Below are 22506 nucleotides of genomic sequence, written 5' to 3'. Positions count from 1 at the left end.
TGTATTCATGCATACTGAATATGGACACAAATGCTGGGTGTGTGTGTATATATACATATATATATATGTACGTTTACGTTTACTCACTGATCCACTTCACCAGCACATACAGTGAGGATATTGGGATGTCATATGGATTGGATAAGTGTAGCTGAATGGCGGGAAAGAGAGGGAAGATGATCCGGACTGAGGGGGTGGAATTGCTAGACAGCACGATAGGGGACATACAGGACAGCTACAAGCCAATGGGAACCATGATGAAGATGCAAGAAGGTCAGCCACAGCCAAATACTTCCAAAATGTAAGACAAATATTGACAAACCAGCTCAATGATAGGAATAAGTTCCGGGCCATCAATGCATACGTCTTACTAGTCACAGGAGGAGACAGATGCCACTGACGTCAAGACACGAAAACCTGTCACAATGCATGGAGCTTTCCACCTTAAGTCCAGTACCCTGAGGTTGCATGAGCAATGCGGGGGGGGGGGGGGGGGGGGGTTGAGGATTAGTGAGTGTCAGAGATTCAATCTGGGATCAGATGAGGAGCATCCATGAATACATGAGAAAGATGGCCCCCCAAGATCAGCTGCTACAGGAATGCCTCAGGCAGTTGAAGACAGGCACAGATAAGGGACAGGAGGTGGAGATATCCTGGAAGACCAAGCATCTCCATGGGATGTACTGTCTGCAGATAGAGGAAGTGGCTGACATCAAGAACACCTACCAGTGGCTCGAAATGGCTGACCTAAAGGACAGCACAGAGGCTCTCATCATGGCAGCACAATAACAGGCATAAAGCTCCAAATCCACAGAGGCAGGAGTCTACTACAGCTGACAGGACCAAAGTTGCAGGCTGTGCAAATGTGCTCCACCTACAGTCAAGAACACAGTAGCAGGACGCAAGATGCAAGCTGTGACAACCAAGTATTGGGAATTGTGTACCGGAGCATCTGTGCTGCATACGACTTAGAAGTCTCCAAGTCCCGATGGGAGACACCACCAAACGTGGCTGAGAAGGACAGGGCTAAGGTCCTGTATGACATCAAACTCCAGACAGACAAGCAGCTGCTGGACAACCAATCAGACAAAGTGGTGGATGACAAGGGGAAAAACACTGCAGTTGTGATCAATATGGCATTCCCAGCTGACAGAAACATCAGAAAGAAGGAGCACAACAAAACAGAGGTATTGAGGGCTGAAGGAGCAACTGAGGCAGATGTGGAAGTAAAGTCCAAAGTTGTCCCAATGGTAATAGGAGTATGAGGCGTTGTCACCCCTAAATTGAAAGAGTGGCTCCAGCAGATTCCAGGCACAACGTCAGAGGTCTCTGTCCAGAAGAGTGCAGTCTGAGGAACAGCTAAGATACTGCGTCAAACTCTCAAACATCCAGGCCTCCGGAAAAGTACATGAGCCTGAGGAACACACATACTACTTCTGGGGGGATGTGAAGATATATATATATATATATATATATATATATATATATATATATATATATATATATATATATATATATATATATATATATATATATATCAGGGCTGTGAAATGAAAACTGTGAAATCCGAGGAAAATTTGCAGGGGGGGTACAGCTCCCCAGGAGCCGGGGTCTACGGCCCTGTGGGGCCCCAGAATTCAATTTTTATCTAATGATACTTTTTCAGCATCTCCTGGAAGAACAAATCTCAAAATTACTGCATATTTAAATGATCTTACATTCAACCTTTTATTTGGCCTGTCAATGATGACGTTGAAATAACAGAATATGACATGGAAGTAGGACCTGGAATGATTTTCCTTTTAATTGTAAACCAAATTATACATTAACTCAGAACAATTAAACTACATGAAATTTATGAAGACTGAAAAGACTGTTACAGCATTTCAAAAACCACAGCTAAAGCTTGTATAATATTTTAAAAATCATGGTAAAATATCAATAACATACCTTATAGTAAAAAGTCACATATTCTTTTGTAAATTCGTGCAGCCTAAATCCATTCAAAGCCACAATGTCTTTTTACAATGAAAGAAAGTCTAGATTAGTGTAAAAAAGTCTAAAATCCTGTTTGAACAGCAGAATGTTTATTTTCCAGGGAGATAAAAATTGTTACCATGTTTTCCTGAGAGGACACACTTCACTTTTCCCGTTTCTTTTATCTTTCAGGTGTGTTGATGAAGCCAGCGACGATTCCATGGATTCTTGTCCTTATAAGACTTCAAACAGTCTTTCTCGCCATCTTCTCTCTGTGCGACGACGGTCTGTGACACAGACATGCTGCACAAATCTTCTTTTAAAAACCTGAAAGCTCTAAAAGTTTGGGATATCCACATGCTAAGTTTAGCTTAAGCATCGCACAGGAGACACACAGCGTCACCGCAGCAACCAACCAGTCTTGCTTTATGACAACTGTCGTAACAGCTACACTTTGAGTGGTATTTTTCCTCCGCGAAACTCCGCGGATCCGAGGAAACTGATTTGTATCTGTAACACACAGATCAGTGTCCGCGGACTTATAAAACTTACACGATGTCGTAAAAAAAAAGAGAACGCTTTGCGATAAGCATTTTAAAAACTCAGTGATGTTCACGATTAAAGAATACATCACTAACACACCACCCGCCTCCCCATGATGAAATCTGCGTAATCCCGTGGATCCACGGAGTTTTCACAGCCCTGACATATAAATATATTATATATATAAATAAAGGGGTGTAACGATATACAAAGATCACGGTTAGTTATGTACCTCAGTTTTGAGGTCACGGCTCAGTTCATTTTCGGTACAGTATGGGAACAAAATGCAAAACCTAAATTTGCTTGTTGTTTAAACCAACAATTTATTGTAACATTATACAAACAGGAAAATAAAATAATTGCAAAGTGCTGCCTGGTAATAAGTTAAATAAAATGTTCTCAAATAAACAAACAAATGTGTGAAATGATGCTGTCAACTGATTTCCAGAAAGCTGCGCTCCTCATGCGGTGTGAATTCTCACACACACACACACACACACACACACACACACACACACACACACACACACACACACACACACACACACACACACACACACACACACACACACACACACACACACACACACACACACACACACACACACACACACACACACACACACACACACACACACAGCGTAAATATAAGGTCTTACCTGTGCCTTTTAGTGAAGAAAAGTCGCTCTGAAGCACGTTGCGCCAGAAAAATTATTTAGACTCTTATAATGTCTGAATTTTGTTTTGAGCTGCTCACCTGTTTGTCAGTCAGTGTGTAGATGAACTGCTGGTCGGGGCTGAACAGCATGTCTCTCAGCAAAGGACTTCCCCCTTCACTTACAGTCACCTTCTCATACAGCACCACCGGACGGTTAGGACTCACCGAATTCACCAAGATCTACAGAGAAACACACACACAAACAAAATTTAGACACACACAGTCTTCTCACAAACATTAATAAGTCCTTTAAATTTCAAATAACCACATAAATATGTAATAAACAGTATGACCTCTATGAACTTTCTACAACAAGTAGCTCCACCAACTGCCCTGTCAGAGATTACATGATCATACCTGTCAGTTCCAGTGTGGACTCGAAAAAAAAGAAAACAAAAAACAAAAAATAAACAAAAGCAGAGGACTGGCTTTGGGTGATGAGTTGGATTTATTTTGAAGCAGATATGATGCACATTTGTTTCTTTTATCTGTCTGTTGAACATGTGAGGTTTTCCTTTTGTTGTTTCAAGCATTAAGATGAAGTTCACAGGGATCAATAAATATCCTTTATTAAATTATCATCTCAAACACATGCACACCAGGTGATTTCAAACTGCTTGCCAGTAAAAGCTTCAAGTCAAGAAATCAAGGTATGATGTAATCACAGCATTATGGAACTGATTTTCTTGTGAAGCAGCTGTAGGCAACATACAGACAATGATTCAGTCAGCTCAGAATGCTAACTTGCTGCCATATGACCCCAAGAAATCTGAATGTAAGTATTTCTCATATCTACAGAAGCTAAAAGGAGATGATAAATTATTATAATTATTGGCAGCAGGTAATAACCCAAAGACATCAGTGAAAATTAATCCTTTTTCTTTTAAATATCCTTTCACTTTCTTTACAACAGCCAACAACTGTATCTCACAACACATAGTTTCAACTCTGCTGCTCTGCAAATATACTGAACATGTTTCTTTGGCCAGGGAGCCAAATTAATTTATACAGCTCTAACAAATGGTTATTATTACACTGGTTTGCATCATGTGATTCTCAAAATCTGTCATTTTACAGATCAATATGAATGCTTCACAGAAATGTTGCATTAATCTTATTCATGCAGCTGCTCCCATTTGGGATCTCCACAAAAGATCATCCATCTCCATCCTACTCTGTCCATTTCATCTTCCAATGCCACACATCCTACCTCAACACAAGCATGAACCTCCTCTTTGGACTCCTTCTTCTCCTCTTGTCTGGTAGCTCCATCCTCAGCATCTTTCACTTGACATACCCTGCATCCCTCCCCTGTACATGCCTGAGCCATCTTGATGTTCCCTTTTCTCACGTTGTCTCCAAACTGCAGGACCTGTGTCACAGACCAAACGGTGCCCTCTACAAATCAGTCCGCCATGCCTTCACTGCGTATGCGTCATTAGCCGCAGTTCATGGATTAACACCTCGTTTCTGCTTAAAACTGCACTCCAGTCATCATCTATCTTGGCGACAGACATCTGAGGTTTTTGTACAACAATCATTTCCACAAAAATTCAGCATTATTTCATCATAAAAGTCAGATGAAGTGATCAGAGCGCCACAGATAAACAAGCTGCTAGCTGATGAGTTCACAGCGCGTCGGTCATTTCAAAGCGTCACGGAATTTTGCCTCGTTTCTGCTTAAAACTGCCTCGTTTCTGCTTAAAACTGCCTCGTTTCTGCTTAAAACTGACTTTAGAATGATTTAAGAGGTTTTACCTTTATCATTTGGTGGTTAATAATCACATGAATCCATCTGATTGCTTTGGGTGAAGAGACTCCTTCTCAGATATGCTGCTGTGGTATGAAATGACGCATGCGCAATCAAGCAAGGCAGCCCGATTTTAAGGGGGGGAACGTTCGGTCTGCGACACCAGCACTGTTTCTAAGCCTGTCCATCCTAGTTACTCCCGTGGAAAATTGCAGCATCATAAACTGTCCCTCCTGTATTTATGCGAGTGCTCTAAACTGTGGAGTGAAGCTGATCTCAAAGTGAAGAGGATTACAGAAGTAGACTGACAAACAGAAAATTACTAAAGGGATAATAGTATTATTTCAACAACAAAAGTGGATACATGTAACAAGTAGCAGAGAGGAACTATTTAAAGGTAATTAAAACTGCCATAATGAATAAAAGCAGTGCGTGTGTGGAAACATGGACCAGTCAGAGGAACAGAACGCTGCTGTGTTTGGGTTTCAATGTAAACTTAATCATCCGACACATCTGTAGACAAATCTAATGATTTGTATGACAGTGTCAGCCAATGTGTGCACAGTCAAACGTGCACGCGCTCTATTTTTTTTGTGTGTGCTTTGGCGAATAATTTGCAGAGATATGGAAAGTAATGGTGCAGATACAAGATAGGAGATTGGCTGGCTGGGATGGCTGGCAGCCAAAATAATCTCAGCAGCAAATGAAAAGCACAGAGCAACGGGGGGTGGGCAAGTATCAGCTCTCCATTACGGAGCTTTGTCGACTCGCACCACTATCAGACCGCAGTGACAAGGAAGGAACGGCAGGCAATGACGTGCTGTAAAATGAAACTGAACATGGGCATTGATAGATACAAACACGCACAGATTCACAACCAAATAGGTGGAAAAAAATAACATGACATATGCACAAGCTAATATATGCTTTGATAGATACTCGTATGCACACTCACAAACACAGAAACAGAGAATACACACACACACACACACACACACACACACACACACACACACACACACACACACACACAGTGATGAAAGAATTTATTTACAATCTCACGAAAAGAAGCCAGTGATAACAATCCCATTATCGCTCTTTGTCTGCTTGTATGAGTGTGTGTGTGCACAGGAGGGGGGAGGGGGCGTCAGTAAACAAAGAATAGATTTCAATCGCAGCTCACATCAAGATAAACACACAGACCTGGAAATATACTTTTACATACAAACGAGCATAACGAGAAAATGTTGGCTCACATCTGAGCTTATTATAGCTCTGTCCTTCTGTGAACTCGCAAAGTCCAGCAGACTTGTTCAGAACAAGATTAAGCCTGGATGACTGATGGGCCTGTACACAAATATGGTGGAAAAAAAACGCTATATCTTTCCTGTCGTCACTCCCAAGTAGATTTCTCCAGTGGATTTATATTCTTAATTTGTTGTCAACTGACTCCCAACATACAAAACCATTTCCCTTCTGCGTTATGGAACAAACCAGAGAGGAACTGTTGAACTGTGTAGAAACATGGACCAGTCAGAAGAACAGAACTAGGATGGCACACACTACAGGGAGGAAGTGAGACTCTTCACTGATTGGTGCAACAACAACAATTTGATCCTGAATGTGAAGAAAACCAAGGAGCTGGTAATAGACTTCAAGAGAATATGCCTCCTCCATCCCAACACATTCATTTGCATCAAGGACTCTGCTGTGGAGATTGTGCAGCAATCAAAATTCCTGGGGGTTCATGTCTCCAACAACCTGACCTGGTCTCTGCACATATCCTCTTTGGTTAAAAAAGCGAACTAGCATCTGCCCTTTCTACACAGGTTAAAGAGTGCCCATCTGAGCCCGGCTGTCCTAACCTCCTTCGACAGATGAATAACAGAGAGTGTACTAACCAGTAGTATCTCCCTGTGGCATGAAAGAAGCAGCCTTGCAAAAACAACGCAGATTCAGGAACAGCTTATATGATATAGATTACACTGTAGCATCTGGTAGCAACTTTATAATAGTAGCATCTTAATATTTGCAATGTCCCGTGTCCTTTATTTATTTATCCTGTGTACAACCCCAATTTCAATGAAATTAGGACATTGCATGAAATGTAAGTAAAAACAGAATACAATGATTTGCAAATCCTCTTCAACCTATATTTAATTGCATACACCACAAAGACAAGATATTTAATGTTCAAACTGATAGACTTTTTTGTTTTTGTGCAAATGTTTGCTCATTTTGACATGGATGTCTGCAACATTTCAAAAAAGCTGGGACAGGGGCAACAAAAGACTGGGAAAGTTAATGAATTCTCAAAGAACACCTGTTTGGAACAATCCACAGGTGAACAGGTTAACTGGAAACAGGTGAGTGTCATGATTGGGTATAAAAGGAGCATCCCCAAAAGGCTCAGCAAGCAAGATGGGATGAGGATCACCACTTTGTGAACAACTGCGTGAAAAAAATAGTCCAACAGTTTAAGAACAATGTTTCTCAGCGTTTAATTGCAAGGAATTTACAGATTCCATCATCTACAGTGCATAACTACAGTGAGAACTTTCTACACATAAGCAGCAAGTCTGAAAACCAACATTAAATGCCCATGACCTTCAATCCCTCAGGCAGCACTGCATTAAAAACCGACATCATTGTGTCACAGATCTTACCGCGTGCGCTCAGGAACACTTCAGAAAACCATTGTCAGTTAACATAGTTTGTCGCTACATCTACTACAAATACAAGTTAAAACTCTACCATTCAAAGTGAAAGCAAAACATCACCAACATCCAGAAATGACGCCACCTTCTCTGGGCCCGAGCTCATTTGAAATGGACAGACGCAAAGTGGAAAAGTGTGCTGTGCTCTGATGAGCCACAGCGTGGCTTTGTAGTAAAAGAGTGCGGGTACTACACTGGCCTGTCTGCAGTCCAGACCTGTCACCCATTGAAAATGTGTGGCACATTATGAAGCGCAAAACACGACAACGGAGACCCCAGTCTGTTGAACAACTGAAGTCGTACATCAAGCAAGAATGGGAAAGAATTTCACCTACAAAGCTTCAACAATTAGTGTTCTCAGTTCCCAAATGCTTATTGAGTGTCATTAGAAGGAAAGGTGATTTAACACAGTGGTAAACATACCACTGTCCCAGCTTTTTTGAAACGTGTTGCACCTGTTTCCAATGAACATGTTCACCTGTGGATTGTTCCAAACAGGTGTTCTTTGCACATTCATCAACTTTTCCAGTCATTTGTTGCCACTGTCCCAGCTTTTTTGAAATGTGTTGCAGGCATTCATTTCAAAATGAGCAAATACTTACACAAAAACAAAGTTTTTCAGTTTAAACATGAAATATCTTGTCTTTGTGGTGTATTGAATGAATGAATGAAAACTGTTTATTTCGAACATTTGATACAACAACAATTACAAGATAGATCAGTAAAGACAACAACAAAAAAGTTCCTACTGTGTACCCAACATGTCCGAAAAGGGGTAGGGTGAAGCATCAGCTTATTTATCCCTACCCCTTCTTCCCCACAACCAGTAATACCCTTTGCCACATATACACATAGATTCCTACACACCTAAACCGATATCAATATATATATATATACATATACATACACATACACATATATATATACATACACACATCAACATACATACACATATACATACATATACATATATACACATATATATACACAAACATAAATATACACCTACACATACCTACTTACATACAAAATACTATATATTTACAAGCCGAAGCAAAAAACAAAAACACCCTAACCCTCATTACCCTTCCTCCTCCCTATACCCAGAAAAAAAACATATTTTTGTACCGCTGTTTGAACTGGTTCATGCTTGGACATTGCTTGAGCCCCACTCCCAATCTGTTCCACATCCTCACCCCACAGACAGAAATACAGAAACCTTTTAATGTTGTTCGTGCCCACTGATGCTTTAAATTAAATTTCCCCCTCAGACTGTAATCCCCTGATCTGTTAAAAAACATATTTTTAATATTTGCTGGAAGTAAATTGTTTATTGCTTTATACACAATTTGTACTGTTTGAAAATGAACCAAGTCTGTGAATTTTAAGAATTTGGATTGTAAAAATAGTGGATTTGTATGATCTCTATAGCCAGTATTATGAATAATTCTTATAGCTCTTTTCTGCATTACTGATAGTGATTGTGTTGTACCTTTATAAGTATTACCCCATACCTCTGCACAGTACTGTAAATATGGTAAAACCAGTAAGCAGTAAAGAATGCGGAGTGAGTTGTGGTCCAGAATATGTTTTGCTTTGTTTAGAACTGAAATGCTTCTTGACAGTTTACTTTGTATATGTTTTATATGAGTCTTCCAGTTTATCTTATCATCTATTATCACCCCCAGAAACTTATTTTCATGTACCCTTTCAATATCTACCCCCTCGACTTGTAACTGAACCTGTATGTCTGTATTACAATAGCCAAATAACATGTATTTTGTTTTACTTAAGTTTAATGATAATTTGTTTCTGTCAAACCATATTTTCAATTTTCCCATTTCTATACTGATCCTCCTCAGTAACTCCTGCAAATCCCCCCCTGAACAAAAAATGCTTGTGTCATCTGCAAATAATACTAATTTTAATATTTTGGAAACATTGACAATATCATTTATATAAATTAGAAACAGTTTTGGACCCAATACTGACCCCTGTGGGACGCCACAAACATTGTCCAAGCATGATGATGTATATTCCCCCAACTTCACAAACTGTTTTCTGTTACTTAAGTAGCTTCTCACCCAGTGCAACACCAACCCCCTAATCCCATACTGTTCAAGTTTATTGATTAATATGTCATGATTAATTGTATCAAAAGCCTTTTTAAGGTCTATAAATATTCCAACTGAATGTAATTTGTGGTCTATGGCGTTTGTAATCTCCTCAACTGATTCTATTAATGCAAGTGATGTTGAACTATGTGCTCTGAATCCATATTGACTATCAGTAAGTAATTTATGTTTACTTATGAATTTGTCTAATCTATTATTGAATAACTTTTCTAATAATTTGGAAAATTGTGGAAGCAAAGAAACAGGTCTATAATTTGTGAAGTGGTGTCTATCCCCAGTCTTATACAGCGGCACAACCTTAGCTATTTTCATTTGATTGGGAAATTTACCGGTTTGAAATGATAAGTTACAGATGTATGTTAATGGTTCTACAATCCATTCAATGACCTGTTTTACCACCACCATATCAATTTCATTTAAATCGGTAGATGTTTTATATTTACAATTATTCACAATGTCTATAATTTCATTTCCATCCACTGCTGTGAGGAACATTGAACAGGGATTTCTTTCTATAAGATTATTATCCCAATCCTCAGATTGGGAATCGGGAATTTTTTCTGCCAAGCTTGGTCCAATATTTACAAAAAAATTATTAAAACCGTTGACTACCTCATCCTTATTTTCCTTCTTGACATTATTATCAATGAAATACTGAGGGTAACTCTGTTTTTTATTACCATTTTTGATAATGCTATTTAATATATCCCATATTCCTTTAATATTGTTTTTGTTATTATATAATATGTTACTATAATATTCCTTCCTACATACCCGTATAATATTAGTTAATCTATTTTTGTATTTCTTATATCTATTTTCTGCCTCTTTAGTCTTTAGTTTTATGAATTCTCTATACAGTGTATTCAACTGAATATAGTTTGAAGAGGATTTGCAAATAATTGTATTCTGTTTTTATTTCCATCTTACACAACATCCCAACTTCACTGGAATTGTGGTTGTATATACAGATACAGAGAAAGTTATTGATGCCCACCCCCCCAAATTTCATTATTCTTTTTATTTTTTCTTTTATTCTTTTTATTTATTTGTGCAGTGCATCAATATTTTGTTCTGTGACAGCATCTGTGTTTTTTTTAAGTGAATAACAATAAAAATGAGTCTAAGTCTTATGTCACCATCCTGCCCTGACAAGTTAAGTCACAGAATTTATGAAACGTAACGCAATTAAATTTGGGGTGTGTCCAGCTAATTTTTTCCATTAACACAGCATGTAATCTAAGCTCAACACAGGGCCAATGATGCAACAAGGTTGGATTTATTCTCTAAATTAGTCATCGTTGTGTTTTGGGCATAACATAAGAGCCAGAGTGCACCAGAAACGTCAGCTTGAGTGGTGAATTAATCAAAACGCAGTAGTGAACAGCTGCTGCCAAAACTCCCCGAGGTGAAGCGGGAACATAAAATAAACATTTTTCTATGTGTTCACTTTTACTTCACTTAATGATTGTTTTTAAATCTGTTTCATCGTGTGTATATGTGTGTATAAGCAAAGTATATGTATGTCATAAACCTACTTTTGTAACGTACAAGAGAATATTGCTCCATTTAGCTAAATACCAGAAATACACTGCAGTTGACTTCAGACGAGGCTTTCGGTGATCTATGGCACAACAGACTTTTCCTTCCACATCATAACAATACACCATCACTGTGCCTGTCCACATATTATTTTTAGACCATCAGGACAATGGGTTACATTTCTAAGCACGCTTAGTCCAATTTAGGGTCACAGGGATGTTGGAGCCTATCCCAGCGGCCACTGTGTGAGAGAGACAGGACACCCTGGACAAGCGTCAGTCTATTTGGAGGGGTGACACAAATAGACACACACTTTCACACCTACAGTCAAATTAGAGTTCGCAATTCATCTAACCTGCCTATGTTTTTGGAAGTGGGAGGAGAACCCAGAATGAACCCAAGCAAACAGAGAAAGAACATGCAAACGCACACACAGAAAGGACCAGGTTAGAAGTGAACCTGGAACCTCTGAGCTGTGAGGCAACAGGACTAACCACTAAGCCACTGTGCTGCCCCAGATTACCGCCATATAAAGCTAAAAGGACCTCATGAGGAACAACCTCAAGAGCTGCTCCAGTGACTGGAAGACCAGGGAAAAATAAACAAGGGGTCGAGCCAGCTGGCAAAAAAAAAAAAAGTTTTTTGAGAAATGCGAACAAACAAAATAGAGGAGAAGAGGAGAAAGAAGAGGGAGAGAGAACAAGACCCTGACAGAAGCTTCCCAGTGTCCGTCAAAAACAGTGCATGTCAAAACTGGGCCTCTTCAGTCCACCTCCAGGTCCGCCGTCTCATCAGGAAATTGATCAAGAGACAATATTCCTTGCCACCAAGGGATTGCCATAATGACGATGTGTGTGTGGCAAAAATCATGGAATCACCGGCCTCGGAGGATGTTCATTCAGTTGTTTAATTTTGTAGAAAAAAAGCAGATCACAGACATGACACAAAACTAAAGTCATTTCAAATGGCAACTTTCTGGCTTTAAGAAACACTATAAGAAATCAGGAAAAAAAAATTGTGGCAGTCAGTAGCGGTTACGTTTTTAGACCAAGCAGAGGGAAAAAATATGGAATCAATCAATTCTGAGGAATAAATTATGGAATCACCCTGTAAATTTTCATACCCAAAACTAACACCTGCATCAAATCAGATCTGCTCGTTAGTCTGCATCTAAAAAGGAGTGATCACACCTTGGAGAGCTGTTGCACCAAGTGGACTGACATGAATCATGACTCCAACACGAGAGATGTCAATTGAAACAAAGGAGAGGATTATCACACTCTTAAAAGAGGGTAAATCATCACGCAATGTTGCAAAAGATGTTGGTTGTTCACAGTCAGCTGTGTCTAAACTCTGGACCAAATACAAACAACATGGGAAGGTTGTTAACGGCAAACATACTGGTAGACCAAGGAAGGCATCAAAGCGTCAAGACAGAAAACTTAAAGCAATATGTCTCAAAAATCGAAAATGCACAACAAAACAAATGAGGAACGAATGGGAGGGAACTGGAGTCAACGTCTGTGACCGAACTGTAAGAAACCGCCTAAACGAAATGGGATTTACATACAGAAAAACTAAATGAAAGCCACCATTAACACCTAAACAGAAAAAAACAAGGTTACAATGGGCAAAGGAAAAGCAATCGTGGACTGTGGATGACTGGATGAAAGTCATATTCAGTGATGAATCTCGAATCTGCATTGGGCAAGGTGATGATGCTGGAACTTTTATTTGGTGCCATTCCAATGAGATTTATGAAGATGACTGCCTGAAGAGAACATGTAAATTTCCACAGTCATTGATGATATGGGGTTGCATGTCAGGTAAAGGCACTGGGGAGATGGCTGTCATTACATCATCAGTAAATGCACAAGTTTACGTTGATATTTTGGACACTTTTCTTATCCCATCAATTGAAAGGATGTTTGGGTATGATGAAATCATCTTGCCATAGAGCAAAAACTGTGAAAACATTCCTTGCAAAAAGACACATAGGGTCAATGTCATGGCCTGCAAATAGTCCGGATCTTAATCCAATTGAAAATCTTTGGTGGAAGTTGAAGAAAATGGTCCATGACAAGGCTCCAACCTGCAAAGATGATCTGGCAACAGCAATCAGAGAAACTTGGAGCCAGATTGATGAAGAGTACTGTTTGTCACTTATTAAGTCCATGCCTCAGAGACTGCAAGGTGTTATAAAAGTCAGAGGTGGTGCAACAAAATACTAGTGATGTGTTGGAGCGTTCTTTTGTTTTTCATGATTCCATAATTTTTTCCTCAGAATTGAGTGATTCCATATTTTTTTTCCCTCTGCTTGGTCTAAAAAAGTAACCGTTACTGACTGCCACAATTTTTTTTCCTGATTTCTTATAGTGTTTCTTAAAGCCAGAAAATTGCCATTTGAAATGACTTTAGTTTTGTGTCATGTCTGTGATCTGCTTTTTTTCTACAAAATTAAACAACTGAATGAACATCCTCCGAGGCCAGTGATTCCATAATTTTTGCCAAGGGTTGTATATATATATATATATATATATATATATATATATATATATATATATATATATATATAAAGCACATATACACACACACACACACACACTGCTAAAACAAGAGCAATTAGAATTTTTTTGACATCCGGCAATCTGGATCACCTACAAAATTCAGTGGAGTCTTCCACCCCCTAATATCTATCTGTAGTAAAAAGTTCGTAAAAATCCATGCAATAGTTTTGACGTAATCCTGCTAACAGACAGACAGACAAATAAATAAATGCCGATGACTTTATTACATCCTTGGCGGCCATAAAAATTAAAGGAACACTTTGAAAACACCTCAGATCTCAATGGGGGAAAAAAAAAAAATCATGCTGGATATCTTTCTTGATATGGACTGGGTAATGTGTTCGCTAAGAAAGGATGCCACACTGTTTGATGGAAATTAAAATTGTCAACCTACAAAAGCCTGAATTCAAAGATATCCTGAAAATCACCGCCAAAAAATGATTTGGCAGGCTTGTTAATTTTGCCAAAATTTAATTGCAACAACTTAAAATGGTACTCAGTGGTTTGTACGGCCCCCACATGGTTGTATGCATGCCTGACAACATTGGGGCATGGTGTCCTGGGGTATCTCCTCCCAGATCTGGACCAGGACATCAGTTAGCTCCTGGACAGTCTGAGGTGCAACCTCGCAGTATTGGATGGGCCGAAACATAATGCCCCAGCAGTGTTCTATTTAGGTCAGGCAAGCTTGGGAGCCAGTCACTGGTATCAATTCTTTCATCCTCCAGGAACTGCCTGCATACTGGAACAGATCATCCATGCCTTTATTTTTTCATGTCTTGATTACTCTAATTCATTTTTCCCTAGCCTCAGTAAGTCTTTGTTGGACTACCTATAAATGGTCCAGAATGTGGCTGCAAGGCTCCTTACAAGATCATCTAAGTGGTCTCATGTAACACCCATTCTGTCCTCTTTGCATTGGCTCCCAATTCAGTTTAGACTGCAATTTAAAATACTGGTGATGACTTTTAGAACTGTGAATGGTCAAATACCACTTTACATCAGTGAACTCTTGCACCCGTATGTGACAAACAGGTCTCTGAGGTCCTCGGACCAGAACCTGTTGGTTGTACCAAGGTCAAGGCTGAAGCCCAAAGGAGACTGCATTTGAGGTCATGGCACCCAAACTATGGAATACACTGCCACTACACCTACGTTAGGTTGACTCTGTTGTAACTTTTAAGGAGAAGCTCAAGATCTATTTGTACAGGCTTGCTTTTAGTTTGATGTTATTGCTGTTTTTAGTTTCTGTATTTTTATTTCTGTGTTCTTAAATTCCTGTAAAGCACTTTGTGATTTTATCTTGAGAGGTGCTATACAAATAAACTTTACTTACTTAAACCAGTGACCTGATGGAGGTCATTTATAGGGCTCTGGTAATGCTCATCATGTTCCTTCTTGCAGAAAGGAGTAGATACTGGTCTTGCTGATAGCTACAATCCAGTCCAGCTCTCCTAGAGCAACTGCCTGTCTCCTAGAATCTCCTCAGTACTCTTCAGCCTGTGCTGAGAGACACAGCAAACTGTCTGCAATGGCACATAATGATGTGCTATCCTGGAGGAGTTGGACTACCTCTGTAGGGTCCAGGTACCACACCATGCTACCAGCAGTGTGATGCTGACCATAGCGAAATGCAAAACTAGTGAAAAATCAGTCAGAAATGATGAGGAGGGAAAGAAATGTCAGTGGCCTCCACCTGTAAAACCATTCCTATTTTGAGAGTCGTCTCATTGTTGCCACTCTAGTGCACCTGTAGTTAATTTCATTAACATAAACGCAGCTGAAACTGAGTAATAACCCCCTCTGCTACTTAAATGACCAGATGAAAATCCCATAAGTTGAAATGACTTGATGCTATACTCCGATTTAAAAAAGAGGAATTTACCATTGACACTTGCTCTGCACTGTGCCCTGCATTGCGCCAAAAGAAAGACAGTGCCCCATCAGTTAAAAGGCAATTATTCAATGGTGATTATTTACATTTTGTTGTGCTTATCTCTTATATGGTAAATATTAAAAGGAACCAGCACGTTGCCTGTGGGGACCCATGGGCTCTAGACTGGGTAGTGTTTATAAAATAGGTAGCTGACATTTTTCAAGAGTGGTAATAAATAATACAGTGTTTCTATAATAATTTGGAATGGCGTGTGGATCTAGAATGTAATTATCATCCATTGTTCTCTGTTATATAATATCCATAATTTCTCCAAAGGTACAACCCCAATTCCAATAAAGTTGGGACGTTGTGTAAAATGTAAATAAAAACTGAATACAATGATTTGCAAATCATCTTCAACCGATATTCAATTGAATACACCACAAAGACATTTAATGTTCAAACTGAAAAACTTTATCGTTTTTGTGCAAATATTTGCTCATTTTGAAATGGATGCCTGCAACACATTTCAAAAAAGCTGGGAAAGGGGCAACAAAAGACTGGGAAAGTTTATGAATGCTCAAAGAACACCTGTTTGGAACATTCCACAGGTGAACAGGTTAATTGGAAACAGGTGGATGTCATGATTGGGCAGTGACATGTTTACCACTGTGTTACATCACCTTTCCTTCTAACAATATCCAGTAAGCATTTGGAAACTGAGGACACTAATTGCTGAAGCTCTGTCGGTGGAATTCTTTCCCATTCTTGCTTGATGTATGACTTCAGTTGTTCAACAGACTGGGGTCTCCGTTGTCGTATTTTGCGCTTCATAATGTGCCACACATTTTCAAAGGGCGACAGGTCTGGACTGCAGGCAAGCCAGTCTAGTACCCGCACTCTTTTACTACGAAGCCACACTGTTGTAACACGTCCAAATTGTGGCTTGGCATTGTCTTGCTGAAATAAACAGGGACGTCCCTGAAAAAGACGTAGCATGGATGGCAGCATATGCTGCTCCAAACCCTGGATGTACCTTTCAGCATTGATGGTGCCATCACAGATGTGTAAGCTGCCCATGCCATGGGCACTAACACACCCCCATACATCACATATGCTGGCTTTTGAACTTTGCGCTGGTAACAATCTGGATGGTGTTTGCCTCTTTTGTCCGGAGGACAAAACGTCCATGATTTCCAAAAACAATCTGAAATGTGGACTCATCAGACCACAGCACTTTTCCACTTTGCGTGTGTCCATTTCAAATGAGCTCGGGCCCAGAGAAGGCAGCGGCCTTTCTGGATGTTGTTGATGTATGGCTTTCGCTTTGCATGGTACAACCCCTGCCAAAAATTATGGAATCACCGGCCTCGGAGGATGTTCATTCAGTTGTTTAATTTTGTAGAAAAAAAGCAGATCACAGACATGACACAAAACTAAAGTCATTTCAAATGGCAACTTTCTGGCTTTAAGAAACACTATAAGAAATCAAGAAAAAAAGATTGTGGCAGTCAGTAACGGTTACTTTTTTAGACCAAGCAGAGGGAAAAAATATGGAATCACTCAATTCTGAGGAAAAAATTATGGAATCACCCTTAAATTTTCATACCCAAAACTAACACCTGCATCATATCAGATCTGCTCGTAAGTCTGCATCTAAAAAGGAGTGATCACACCTTGGAGAGCTGTTGCACCAAGTGGACTGACATGAATCATGGCTCCAACACGAGTTGAAACAAAGGAGAGGATTATCAAACTCTTAAAAGAGGGTAAATCATCACACAATGTTGCAAAAGATGTTGGTTGTTCACAGTCAGCTGTGTCTAAACTCGGGACCAAATACAAACAACATGGGAAGGTTGTTAAAGGCAAACATACTGGTAGACCAAGGAAGACATCAAAGCGTCAAGACAGAAAACTTAAAGCAATATGTCTCAAAAATCGAAAAATGCACAACAAAACAAATGAGGAACGAATGGGAGGAAACTGGAGTCAACGTCTGTGACCGAACTGTAAGAAACCGCCTAAAGGAAATGGGATTTACATACAGAAAAGCTAAACAAAAGCCATTATTAACACCTAAACAGAAAAAAAACAAGGTTACAATGGGCTAAGGAAAAGCAATCATGGACTGTGGATGACTGGATGAAAGTCATATTCAGTGATGAATCTCGAATCTGCATTGGGCAAGGTGATGATGCTGGAACTTTTGTTTGGTGCCATTCCAATGAGATTTATAAAGATGACTGCCTGAAGAGAACATGTACATTTCCACAGTCATTGATGATATGGGGCTGCATGTCAGGTAAAGGCACTGGGGAGATGGCTGTCATTACATCATCAATAAATGCACAAGTTTATGTTGATATTTTGGACAATTGAAAGGATGTTTGGGGATGATGAAATCATTTTTCAAGATGATAATGCATCTTGCCATAGAGCAAAAACTGTGAAAACATTCCTTGCAAAAAGACACATAGGGTCAATATCATGGCATAGGGTCAATGTCAAGGAGCAGATCTGATTTGATGCAGGTGTTAGTTTGGGGGATGAAAATTTACAGGGTGATTCCATAATTTATTCCTCAGAATTGAGTGATTCCATATTTTTTTCCTCTGCTTGGTCTAAAAAAGTAACCGTTACTGACTGTCACAATCTTTTTTTCTTGATTTCTTATAGTGTTTCTTAAAGCCAGAAAGTTGCCATTTGAAATGACTTTAGTTTTGTGTCATGTCTGTGATCTGCTTTTTTTCTACAAAATTAAACAACTGAATGAACATCATCCGAGGCCAGTGATTCCATAATTTTTGCCAGGGGTTGTAGAGTTTTAACTTGCACTTGTAGATGCGAGGAACTGTGTTAACTGACAATGGTTTTCTGAAGTGTTCCTGAGCCCACGTGGTAAGATCCTTTACACAATGATGTCGGTTTTTGATGCAGTGCCGCCTGAGGGATCAAATGTCACGGCCATTCAATGTTGGTTTTTGGCCTTGATGCTTACATGTAGAAAGTTATCCAGATTTTCTGATTATATTATGGACTGTGGATGATGGAATCCCTAAATTCCTTGCAACTGAATGTTGAGAAACATTGTTCTTAAACTATTGGACTATTTTTTCATGCAGTTGCTCACAAAGTGGTGATCCTTTTCCCATCTTTGCTTGTGTACGGCTGAGACTTTTGGGGATGCCGTTTTTATACCCAATCATGAGTGTCCTCAGTTCCCAAACACTTACTGAGTGTAATTTTAAGGAAAGGTGATGTAACACAGTGGTAAACATATCACTGTCCCAGCTTTTTTAAAACGTGTTGCAGGAATCCATTTCAAAATGAGCAAATATTTGCACAAAAACAATAACGTTTATCAGTTTGAACATTAAACATCTTGTCTTTGTGGTGTATTCAACTGAATATAGGTTGAACAGGATTTGCAAATCATTGTATTCTGTTTTTATTTACATTTTACACAACATCCCAAATTTAATGGAATTGGGGTTGTATTAGTCCTATCAATGATCCATTTTGGCGGTGTTCATCCTTCACCCAAAATACATAAGTATACCAAATGGCAAATGTTAGCTCGCCCCAGTTTCTCTGTGTTCGAAGGTACACACGCACGCATACATGTACACAGAGGCCACTTCACTTTTAACAGATGGTTTACCGCATGCATACATGTACACAGAGGCCACTTCACTTTTAACAGATGATTGGAATGGCCTGAGCCTAGAATGTAATTATCAATGTCCATTATACACTGTTAGCTAATATCTATAGTTTCTCCAAAAATATTAGTCCTATCAACGTTCCATTTTGGCGGCATTCATGCTTGACCCAATATACGTAAGCTTATCAAACGGCACTGAAAACCAGAGCTATGATTGATATAGAGTTCATCAGAGTCAAAAATCAAAACAGGATTTCCCCTGTTTGTTTTTGTTTTCCCTGAAAGGAAAAATGGGCAATTTAGAGCAAACAAATACAAATTTATGCTCTCTGAGAATTCAAGTTCCTTGATAGAGTCTGTTGTTACTCAGACTCAAGGAGGGTACATTTTATTGGTTTTGAAGGACTATAAATAGGTATTTTCTTAATTTTGGGTGCCTGACTACTTGAAGAGAAGGATGTACTCTGCAGCAACACAATGGTGCAGTCATTTCTGGATTCAATTTCACCAATCCCCGGTTTCTTTCTGTGTCGAGCTGGCATGTACTCTGCATGTCTCTGTGGGTTTCCTCTGAGCACTCTGGTTTCCTCCCAACATCAAAGCATACACATTAGGGTCATGCTCCTTTAACTGCAATTGACCAAGGCAGTGTTTGCAAGCATGGAACTTGTCCCTGAGTGCTGGACTGTGGCTGCCTATTGCTTCCAGTTATTGGTTTGTGTGCAACTACAATTACGATGTCTTAAACACTGAGAACAAACTACACTGGACAATGACAAATAAAGGCTGATCTTCTATCTATCTACCAGGTGCCTTCAAAGGATCCTTGGACACCACTGGTATGACTTTGTCTCAAATGTGCAGTTAGTTACGAAGGCGTTGCTTTGCACCATGCGGCACCGACGCGACGCGTGGAATTCCTCCGCACGTCTGTCTCAATGTGCCGAAAAAGTGCTGATGTCCACATCTTTTCACAATTCCTGTGCTAGTCAGATGACATCCCGGATAAAACACAGCGTCCAGTTTGGAAATGAACGGCACATTCCACTGTTACAGGAGTTTTTGTCATGGAAAGAGGAGAGGTGGCTTCGTGCGTCGCGGCGGTGACGCATGGCGCAAAGCAACGCCGTTATGAAGCCTCACAGGACATGTTCTGGCATGTCCAGGCACATCCACAATGTCTCGAATAATCACTCAATGGAAAAACCATCGACAGCTGTCTGAACGCATCTCAAAGCCGTCCTGTGAGACCAAAACGGAGGTGGTTTTGTCTTGTTCCAGTAGCGAATCCATCGTGACGTGCGAAGCCTCCGCTCAGCTTTCCATGACAAAATCTCGTTAAAACTAAAATCTGCCGGAAAATGGTTGATGTCCAGCTCTTGTGATAACCAGAGAAATTGCACACGATGGTCACGGATCCATACAGCCATCCGTTTAGAAATGAAATGGTCGCTCAGCCTGTCGATGGCAGCTTCGGAGCGCGGCGCACCACCAGTCACTCTGGGCTGTCCTTAAAGCGACAGTAACACTCCGTAATCTCTTGGAAGCCCATAACATTTTCACCAAAAACCACCTGAATTTCTAGAATGGTGTCCACTTTGATGTCCCTCACAGTTTCTGAAAAAATTTTGATCAAGCAAAGCGGCAGTCTCTGAGCCATTCCTAAACAATGAAAAAAACGACGAAAGGGCTGGACCACTCCTCACTCAAAGCCTGCTCACAGGCGAATGACGCAACCGACAGGCGTGAAAAAACTCACGCATGCGCACGAAGGTTCAACCATGTCTGATGCAATCACACGTGATTCAAATCCATATGGTTTTTGAAAAAAATAATAAGGTCGGATACTTTTCTAATAGACCTCGTATTACAGATTTTATCCAAGTTGGTCCACAGCCTGAGCTATTACATGCCAATGATTACTTATGTAAGAAGTAATCCTTAGGGTGACCAACTGTGGTGTTACCACTTGTCTCCTTCAGTCTCAGTTTCCTTATTTCCCAACGTGTCCTTCTTTCACACCTTGTCCCTCTCTCATGTGCACTGGAAACATTAGCGGTGGGAATCTCTAGGCACCTCACGATTCAGTTAGATTACAATTTGACTTTGATTTGATACAGGGCTCAACAGTAACAGTTGCTTGCTTGTCTAACGCAACTATAAAGTCCATGGGGGCAAGTTCACAGTTTGTGTCAGGTGTCCGTTCGCACAAGCACTAAATCGTACTTTCAGTGGTCCATAAATAAATCTAGGGATGTCCTGACTTGACTGATCAGTGTCACATAACGTGTGCGTTTCCTCTCAGTCATTTCATGTGCACGGCGTCAGTGGAGCAAGCAGGAAGTCAGGGCTGCTGCTGATTTCACCACAGAGCAGCGGTCCACAGTTCAAAAGCACATTAACGCTTTGTTTTGGTATAAATAAGCACCAACTGTATGTTATTCACACAGATAATCAAGAATGCATGCGATTTTCCATTTCATCAAAGTTTCTTCCATATAGTTATGGGGGTGTTCAAACATGCACCAAGTCTGTTTCTTATGAATGGTGCAACAGAACAGACCTGGTCCATCAGGTAGCGCTTTCCACATAAATAAATGTTTTTTCTTCTCATCCTTCAGTCCTCCTACTCATAGACTTTGAACAGTTGCATAGTCAGAAAGACCCCCAGCAGCTTACACTGAAGGTCTACTTCTGAAGACAACTTAAAGACTTTTTTTGGAATATAATAATACTAGCGTGTTGCCCATGGGGATCCATGGGCTCTAGATTGGGTATTGTTTATAAAATGGGTAGCTGACATTTTTTCAAGGGTGGTAATAAATTGCGCAAAGTTTCTATGATGAGTTGGAATGGTGTGTGATTCCAGAATGTTTTTAGAACCTTAGACCTTAGGCTTTGCACTACAAGTGTTTTCACTTTCTTCTGTCATTCATGTATTTTTAAGGTATTTACAATTATTTTATGTACTTAATAAAATCATGCAGTCACGCTTTTAATATATAGATGATTTA

At 39.8% G+C, this 22506-nt stretch overlaps 1 protein-coding gene across 1 annotated transcript in view; it reads right to left on the bottom strand.

Moving 5' to 3' along the window:
- The window catches only part of LOC117507223 (plexin-A1-like), a 570294-nt gene that overhangs the window by 326768 nt on the left and 221020 nt on the right, over positions 1–22506 (bottom strand). The window contains 1 exon segment of the mRNA XM_034167043.1: positions 3278–3418. Coding sequence (XP_034022934.1) covers positions 3278–3418 — 141 coding nt within the window.

Source organism: Thalassophryne amazonica, chromosome 3 (assembly GCF_902500255.1).
Source record: "Thalassophryne amazonica chromosome 3, fThaAma1.1, whole genome shotgun sequence".
Taxonomy (NCBI): Eukaryota; Metazoa; Chordata; class Actinopteri; order Batrachoidiformes; family Batrachoididae; genus Thalassophryne; species Thalassophryne amazonica.
This window is presented reverse-complemented; position numbering and strand designations above follow the sequence as displayed.